Raw genomic sequence first — 9,791 nt, 5'->3', positions numbered from 1 at the left:
CTCAGCGTTACCTTACCAACCCGCCCCCAGCTATTTCATTCACAGAAACAGGGGCCTGTGGGGTGGCATATATTAAAAGTGTTTCTTTCAGAATCAGAATCAGAATCAGAAATCCTTTAATGTCCCGCAGATGGGGAAATCTGTTTGTCACAGCAGCGACATAGTATTACAAAAACTGAAACATATTACAACAACAGGAACAATAGCAAAAATAAGCAATAAAATTAAAAAGGGAAGAAATAGACATATGTACATATTTACATGATGTAGTGCAAAATTAACAGCAGTTTTTGTTTTGTTTTTTTGTTTTTTTAAATGTAGATTTTAAATACAGATAATAAATATGGAATAAATATGGGTGTATGGGAAACTGACCAGATAGTGCAAAAACAGAAGTGACCTCGTGCAGACATACTGCACAGTGCAGGGTACAGGGTGAGGTCTATATTCTCTTGGGAGCAGTGCTGGTTGTAAAGTCTGACAGCAGCGGGAAGGAAGGACCTGCTCCAGGGTCTTCATCAGGTGTGAAGTGAGAGCAACTGGTCTGTAGCTGTCTTTAGGGTGAGGGATCTTTGGTACAGGTACCACGCAGGAGGTTTTCCACAGCAGTGGCACTTTTCCCAGCTTCAGACTCAGGTTGAATATATGTTCCACAATCCTGCACAGCTGGTCTGCACAGGACTTGAGGAGCCTGGAGCTGATCCTATCTGGACACGCAGCCTTCTTCACCTTCATCTTCCTCAACTCATTTCTCACCTGGAGAGACGAGAGGGACAGAGTGGAGGGTGGAGTGCAGGGGGATGAGTGTCCGATGTGGGGGGAGGGTGAATGTCAGGGGGGGCAGTGGGGGGAGTCTGTGACATGAAAGCCGTGGAGAGGGAGGTAGAGGTGAGAATGGGGCAGTAAACGGGGGGGTGGAGAAACATTTGATTGGCGACATACAGAGAGACAGTGACACACTCTCACAGCATGGCAGAGCACAGTTTGTGAGGGATTGCGCAATCCAAGGTGAGGCTCAGGTTGCTGCTGCCTTACTGTGTGTCTCTTCCCCGTATTTGAATGGAAATGTGAAAATTCAGTGATTTTTAATAAAAAAAACAATCCAAATTGTTTAAGTTAAATGGAAAATTAGTTTATAGTTCAAACCATTTGATAAATATAATCATTTAATTTATTTGTTTATTATATATTTTATTTTTTCAGTGATGACAGGTGAAGCTTTGCCTCCCCTGAATCTCCTGACTGCACGTCACTGCTGTGTATGCAGCTGCCTACTCAGATGATGTGATCATTCACAGTGGCGGCTGGGCCGAGCATATGCAGCAGGTGGCCGCGGTGCTCAAGTCACTGGCAGGGCTCACGGCCAATCGAAAGAAGTGTGCAGTTGGACGGAGGTACGTATCTGGGGTACAACTTGGGTGGCAGGCAGGTGCGTCCCCAGGTAGATAAGACAGCTGCCATTGCTGCTTTCCCGAGACCCAAGATGAAAAAAGAGCTGAGACGGTTTTTAGGGCTGGCTGGCTACTACCGGCAGTTCACTCCGTGATTTGCGGACCTGACCAGCCCCGTGACTAACCTCACCCGAAAGGGTGCCTCAGATCCTGTCCAGTGGACGGAGCCTTGCCAGCTGGTATTTGAGAGGAACAAACAAGCCCTCTGTGGGGAGCTTCTCCTCCACGCAGAGGGATGGTGGGGGTAGGTTCGGCCAGATGGCTCCCTGGCCAAAGTCGGGCGGTGGAAGTATGTGGAGGTGAGCGGGCACCCAGTTACTAATCACTCACTGCCTTTAAATGCAGTAGTGGGCTAGACCTTGGATGGAGGAGGCATGAGAGACGCACTGGAGAACAGTAGGAGAGCAGGAGATCATTTTGTTTTTCCCCCAAAGTTGAAGTCAGATCTTCCACCTGGTGATGCATTCATTTTAATAGTGTTGTTTCCTTCTCTGTAGTACATAGAGCCACCAGAGTTAAATTGATTCATAACCAGCAAAAAGTTACATATAGAATGTTTAAATTCTGATTTAAAAAAATTCAAAACTCATTAATGTCACATTTAAACACACTGTCAGACAAATTAAAACAAGTAAATGTAGTAAATACTGTGATGGAGTGTAACTAAATACATTTACTGAAGTACTTTACTTATTTTGAGGAACTTAAGTATTTATTTAAGTATCTTCTACTTTACACTTTCCTTCCTTTACATTTTGGAGGCAAATATCGTACTTTTTAATCATTAAATGAATTAAAGAAGTAAAGTAACTTGTAACTTTTCTGACTGCATGCCACACCAGATAAATGTTGACTATCGCACCTGATAATTGGTCCATAATTGATGAACATATATCCTTCACACACTTGGGGTGTATCAGTCTGTCGCTGGAGGAGCTGCCCAGTGCTGTGACAGTGACCTGCAGGGGGCGGGACTTCTTCACCAGCAGTGATGACAGCTTGTCCATCATCCTGCTCTCTCCCAACACCTGCACTGGGTCAGGAGGGCATCCCAGGGTGGAGCTGGCCTTCTTGATACGTTCATCAGATCTCTTCCTACCTGCTGCTGAGATGTGCTGCTGCAGCAGCCTACTCTATAGAAAATGGCTGATGCCACCACAGAGTCATACAACACTGAGTAAATGAAGCTGTAAGACTTGCAGGCCTCTTTTGAGGACACACATTTCATTAGACTAAAAGAACCTGGCAGATCGAGCATAAACAAAGACTTACCTATATTTCTTGTGACAACAAACGGCTGTAGCAGAAAATAACTGTTGTCACCAGTTAAAGATGAAATCTCCTTCACAGATCAACAGATTTTAATCTTGATTTAAACCTATTAACCTTTTAGAACATACATGTGTGCTACTGTTGTTGAACACTATCTCTTGTCAGTTTGACTGTTCATTTTTAGTATCTCCGACTAACATCTCTCTGGATTTGAAATCAGAGAATATTTGAAGTTACTTCGTTACTATGTACTTCTTTCACGATTTAACACTTGTGTTTTTCATCTATACACTTTTGTTTCACTGTCTGATTGTCATGATCATAACTGTTTGAGGACATTCACTGACAAACAGAAAAATAAACCACCATTACGTTATTCAAGAAGAACAATAATTTAGAGACATGTAATAAAGCCAATAACACAAAACCTTTCCATACAATCATCACTTTTGTAAATGGTGAATAACCACATATTATTGTTTTATTATTATTATTGTCCTTCTTAAATATTTAGCAACATGGTGTAACATGCTGAAAAGCAGAGTGTGTATTGGAAAAGCATTCACTTGAAATTGTTAGTGGCTCTTGTTTCGGAAAAGTGAGCATCTCCATCGACAGCACAGATTTTGCCTGAGGGCAGGCCTGATGGTTTGATCCCTGAGCCCATAGATGAGAGCACTCAGACATCTTGGAAGGATAGTCAGGCACACAAAGCATACATTGTAAATCCGCATGAGGGTTAATCTACCTACTCTTCTAGCAATGGATGTTAAAATGGTGGAGCTCAAGGTGGATGTAAGAATCAGGCTCAGCTGAATCAGGTGAAGCAGAAGTGTTTGAAGAGCCTTTCTAACTGAGGCTTTGTCTGTTGAAGCAGACCTGGCTACCAGAACTACACCAATGTAGGAGGCAAAGATTATAGCACCAACTGACAGGAAGAGAATGCTGGAATATGCTTCTTCAAAATAATTAAAGATTGGTGTGAAAAACAATGCTTCCATACTGCAAAAGTCATTCATTTGCAGATCAAGGGAGGTTGTTGTGAACACATATAACAGCATAAAAACTCGAATGAGGATGTGAATAAAACTGAAGGCCCACACCAGAGCAATGATGATGCTCAGGCTTCTCATGGTAAAGATGGCAGCATGCCTCAGAGGATAGCACACAGCCACAAATCTCTCAAATGACATCACAGCCAAGGTGAGAGGGGAGATGGTGATCATGAAAACTGAGAGCAGAATGAGGGGACCACATGCATAATATGAAATTCTTAGCCCTAAAAAAGCCAGAATGTAGAGCAGAAGGTTCGACACCAGTGTAGCAGTGTCTGCAAAGAGCAGGTTGAACAGCAGGATGTAACGGGATGTCTCACAGAACACCTGCTTTGACCTCAGGGTGAACAGCAAAACACTGTTAATGTAGAAGAAAGAGCAGCTTGATCCCACAGATAACATGCTAAAAAACATTAGCTCATGTGATGGTAGATACTGCAAATAAGTGGTAATATTAGCCTTTGGCTGCAACACAGACAACATTACAGAACGATATGTGAAGAAAAAAAGACTCTTCTGGCTTGTTGTACCAGTAAACTGCAACACATACAAAGAAAAGTTAATCATGTCAAAGAAGCTCAAAATGATCACCACAATCACCTGTTGAGTTCAGAACGACAAATTATTCATCAAAGTTGAGCAGTCAAGTCAGCAAGTTAGAGGACATGTTTGTTTGCACAGACAGCAGAAGTGGTGTGCTGCTGGTGTTTCCTGCAACACAAGCTATATATGCTTTGTCCTCAGGTCAACCCCACATGATATCATTACATCAGCATCTTGTTCACATTAGAAATTAGTAATGTGACTCTTTACAACTGTCTCTTTCACACTCGCCCCATTTTCTCCCACTGCTTACGAGGTCAAGGTCATGTTTATTACACTGTCTGGAGCAATTTGTTTCACCATCAGCAGTAATAAAGTCATTACACTGAACTACAAACACACAAATTACTTAAAAAAACATAAAACATATTGTTATAATGCCATAACATTGGCACAGTTCATTCTCACATTCAAATTGCTGATGAAGTTAGTGCTGATTCTGATAGAATCTTGTCAGAATACACAGTGCATCGCAGTTTGTTGCAAAGGGGGATGCATAGCCGCAGACCAGTCAGGGTGCCCATGCTGACCCTTGTTTGCTGCTGAAAGTGGCAACACTGGTCACATGAGCATCAGAACTGGACCACGGAGCAATGGAAGAAGGTGGTCTGGGTTTGATGAATTTTTAGAGAAGTTAAGTAAAACATGTGCAGTAACCTTATAGTGCTGATTCGCCTTGGTGTTAGCATGCTAATACTAGCTAGTTAGCCCCGTATTCGCCTTTCACACGTTGTGCAGCCTGGTGCTATAGACGCTGCCAAGTGGCAGTCGGATCCAGGAACATCATGATCTCTTTTCTGATTAACAACATATACAGTAGCATAGATTCTGTAAGGACTGGGGCAGTGATTAATGTTTGCATATGGACATTATGTGGTTGAGCAAGAGAGAGCAAGCGGCCGACGCTGTCGATGACTCAGACACATTTTTTTCTTGGTGAGGTTTGCTGTCGTTTAAGGAGCCAGAAACACCTTTAACTCTGTGAGGACAGCACCAGTGAATATAGTGGAGCATGAAAAGACAGCAAGCTTCACTAGACACAACTTAGCTTCACTTAGTATCAGGAGAGCCACTTAACCCTATGTTACCTTAAAATAAAGATAATTTACTGTGACACATCAAATTCACTGTGCACCGCCGCACCCCTGCAGTCTGCCACCTGTCCTGCACTCCTCCGAGTTACTAGGCGCTGCGCCGCTCTCCTCATGGAGTTATCATAACTAAGGTTCAGGAACTGGACCACCCCAATCCACTCGCTGACCTGCCACCCGGGTCCAGCCAATCAAACCACCTGCATCATCAACCTAACCACCTGTGCCCAATCAACTCAACCATCTCCACCGCCCAATCTCATCACCTGTGAAGCCTACATAAGGTAAGCCAAACCATCTCTCTCCCATTCGTTGCAAGTTCTGATAACCCTCCCCACCAGACCCTGTCTTTCTCCACCATCCCTTCTCACAGGACCATTGGCAGCCCAGCATTCGATATCACTATTCCATGGCAAGAAGATTCCAGAGCGGGGACCCGGGCCATCCAACACATGAGCCACAGGGGAGAAGATGAGGCCACGCCCGTAAGGACGTGCGCCCATTGAGACATACCCCCACTCTGAGTCTCGGCAAACCCGCCGACCTCGACCCCTTTTCCTCATCCAACCACCCCCGACCCCCCCCCCCCCACCTTTCTATCCTCTCCAAATCCTCCCAAAATTTAAATAAATCTTTTCAAACAGATAAACTTGGTGTGGTCTTGTTAGTGAATGCCCCTGTGTGTTCCGCACCTTTGCTCTCCACTTCACAGACTCTGTGCAAACGATTTTCAGTGCCAAACCCGACAACTGTGACTCTGCTAGTGCCTTAAATAAATTGTCTTCTCATCTACCTCAGCGCTGTGCCCGCTTTTGGGTCCTACCCAAAACACCAAGTGCAACAGGTCAACCTATAATATACAATACTACATGCATGTAAACATATATATAATTTATTTTTATTATAGTTTTGATAGGGTTAGTAAGTACATTTAATATCAGATGCTTACAGACTTCACTCAGGTATGACTATTGGGTACTTTATACGACACTGAGTAAATGAAGCTGTAAGACTTGAAGGCCTCTTTTGAGGACACACATTTCATTAGACTAAAAAAACCTGGCAGATCTAGCATGAACAAAGTCTTACCTATATTTCTTGTAACAACAAACGGCTGTAGCAGAAAATAACTGTTATCACCTCTTAAAGATAAACAGATTTTAATCATGATCTCTTGCTCGCCTATTTTATCTCAGACTAATTTTGACACTCTTGACATGTGTAAACATGTTTCTTGTTTTTAAGTCAGAGGATATTTGAAGTTATTTGTATGTACTTCTTACACAATTTAACATCTGTGTTTTTCATCTATACTGTTTTGTTTCTGTGTGATTGTCATGAACATAACTGTCTGACAACATTCACAGACAAACAGAAATAATAAACCACTGTTTTATTTTGCAAGAAAAACACATTTATTGAATAATTAAGAAACATGTAAGGAAAGCCAATAATACAAAATCTTTCCATACGATCATCACTTTTTAAAATTGTAAATAATCACAGATGATTGTTAGTGTGATCATTATAACTATTATCATTATTATTGTCATTTTTTAATTGTTAGTGGCTTTCAGAAAAGTGAGCATCTCCATCGACAGCACAGATTTTGCCTGAGGGCAGGCCTGATGGTTTGATCCCTGAGTCCATAGATGAGAGCACTCAGACATCTTGGAAAGATATTCAGGGACACAAAGCATACATTGTAAATCCGCATGAGGGTTAATCTACCTACTCTTCTTGCAACAGATGTTAAAATTGTGGAGCTCAAGGTGAAGGTAAGACTCAGGCTCAGCTGAATCAGGTGAAGCAGAAGTGTTTGAAGAGCCTTTCTAACTGAGGCTTTGTCTGTTGAAGCAGACCTGGCTACCAGAACTACACCAATGTAGGAGGCAAAGATTATAGCACCAACTGACAGGAAGAGAATGCTGGAATATGCTTCTTCAAAATAATTAAAGATTGGTGTGAAAAACATTGCTTCCATACTGCAAAAGTCATTCATTTGCAGATCAAGGGAGGTTGTTGTGAACACATATAACAGCATAAAAACTCGAATGAGGATGTGAATAAAACTGAAGGCCCACACCAGAGCAATGATGATGCTCAGGCTTCTCATGGTAAAGATGGCAGCATGCCTCAGAGGATAGCACACAGCCACAAATCTCTCAAATGACATCACAGCCAAGGTGAGAGGGGAGATGGTGACAGTTAAAACTGAGAGCAGAATGAGGGGACCACATGCATAATATGAAATTCTTAGCCCTAAAAAAGCCAGAATGTAGAGCAGAAGGTTCGACACCAGTGTAGCAGTGTCTGCAAGGAGCAGGTTGAACAGCAGGATGTAACGGGATGTCTCACAGAACACCTGCTTTGACCTCAGGGTGAACAGCAAAACACTGTTAATGTAGAAGAAAGAGCAGCTTGATCCCACAGATAACATGCTAAAAAACATTAGCTCATGTGATGGTAGATACTGCAAATAAGTGGTAATATTAGCCTTTGGCTGCAACACAGACAACATTACAGAACGATATGTGAAGAAAAAAAGACTCTTCTGGCTTGTTGTACCAGTAAACTGCAACACAAACAAAGTAAAGATCATCATGTCAAAGAAGCTCAAAATGATCACCACAATCACCTGTTGAGTTCAGAACGACAAATTATTCATCAAAGTTGAGCAGTCAAGTCAGCAAGTTAGAGGACATGTTTGTTTGCACAGACAGCAGAAGTGGTGTGCTGCTGGTGTTTCCTGCAACACAAGCTATATATGCTTTGTCCTCAGGTCGACCCCACATGATATCATTACATCAGCATCTTGTTCACATCAGAACCCACACAGAAATAACCTATATAAACATATAGGCTTTAATATAGGTTTTGAATATATGCAACATACATAAAATTTTCCGGTTTCATATATTATATGTACCTATAGGTACATATATGTCCTTATATGTACATATATGTACATATAAGGACATATATGTACCTATAGGTACATATATGTCCTTATATGTACATATATGTACATATATGCACCCATATATGTACTTATATGTTCACTTGTATATGTACCTATATATGTACCTATATGCTCACCTATATATGTACCTATGTGTGATGTACAAGTTTCTTTACATGTAATTGCACGTACATTGTTGAAAATTATACATTAAAGATTTTAAATTATTAAAAGTTAAGTACCAAAAAAAGAGAGAAAGTAGAGAGAGAGAGAGAGAGAGAGAGAGAGAGAGAGAGAGAGAGAGAGAGAGAGAGAGAATTGTAAAGTATATTTAAGCTATTGTATAAGAAAAACAACAATTGGTGCAGTCACTTACCTTTTTCTTTGAAGCTTTCTCAGTCTACCTCTGTTCACTGTCCTCTGAGTTTGGGATGTGAGGATGTTTTGTTTCGAGTGTATTCTCGGCCATCTTCATCTCGCATAGCTTTATTTGGGGAGTCTTATGGAATTCACAAAATTGGGCCGTGAACAGTGACAACGAATTTGTCAGCACTCGAAAGGATGTACACTGCTGGTGTGCGTCTTGCCCTTAATGCTAACCAGCTGCTCATCCCAAGAGCGCCTTTGCGCCCATTACCACTCATGGAGGTCCCGTTTGAGTGGATTGGTATGGACCTCACCAAGCCGTTTCACCGGTGTGCATCGTTTTGTGTTAGTCCTCATTTACTACACAACACGATATCCTGAAACAGTGGCCCTGTGCACAATCTCTGCCAAGAGTGTGGCGCAGGTGTTGTTTCAGGTCATCTCCTGAGCGGGGATCCCAAAAGAGATCCTAACTGACCAGGGCACCTCGTTTATGTCACCTACACTGCGGGAACTTTATGGGTTATTGGGCATCAAGTCAATTCTGACTAGCGTATACCACCTGCAGACCAATGGTCTTGTTGACCGTCTGAATAAAACTTTGAAGTCTATGATCCGTAAGTTTGTGCACAAGGATGGCCTTAATTAGGATAGATGGCTAGATCCTCTGTTGTTTGCAGTGGGGAAGGTACCCCAGGCCTCCCTTTGAACTTCTCTTTGACAGAACACCGCAGGGGGCTCTGGACCTGGTTATGGAAAGCTGGGAGGAGGGGCCGAGCCTGAGTAAAAACAAAATTCAGTATGTCCTGGACCTTAGAGCAAAACTCCACACACTAGGGCAGCTGTCACAGGAGAATTTGCTTAAGGCCCAGGAGCGTCAAAAGCGCCTGCACAACAGAGGAACTAGATTAAAGTGAAACTCTTGCCAAAATGCAACCTAAGCTTTTTTTCTGTGTAATGTGTATGAGTAAAAGCTTTGTGTAAAAACATA

At 42.3% G+C, this 9,791-nt stretch overlaps 2 protein-coding genes across 2 annotated transcripts; both read right to left on the bottom strand.

Annotated features, from left to right (window-relative positions):
• Positions 1-2,519: 2,519 nt before the first annotated feature.
• On the bottom strand, positions 2,520-6,103 carry LOC119031288 (odorant receptor 131-2-like). The gene has a single exon (XM_037119659.1). It carries the CDS (start codon positions 4,343-4,345, stop codon positions 3,299-3,301), a length of 1,047 nt encoding a protein of 348 aa, XP_036975554.1. The 5' UTR covers positions 4,346-6,103; the 3' UTR covers positions 2,520-3,298.
• Positions 6,104-7,045: 942 nt separating this feature from the next.
• LOC119031645 (odorant receptor 131-2-like) lies at positions 7,046-8,249 on the bottom strand. The gene has a single exon (XM_037120222.1). The coding sequence runs from the start codon at positions 8,075-8,077 to the stop codon at positions 7,046-7,048; it is 1,032 nt and encodes a 343-aa protein (XP_036976117.1). The 5' UTR covers positions 8,078-8,249.
• Positions 8,250-9,791: the final 1,542 nt, after the last annotated feature.

This window comes from Acanthopagrus latus, chromosome 13, assembly GCF_904848185.1.
Source record: "Acanthopagrus latus isolate v.2019 chromosome 13, fAcaLat1.1, whole genome shotgun sequence".
Taxonomy (NCBI): domain Eukaryota; kingdom Metazoa; phylum Chordata; class Actinopteri; order Spariformes; family Sparidae; genus Acanthopagrus; species Acanthopagrus latus.
This window is presented reverse-complemented; position numbering and strand designations above follow the sequence as displayed.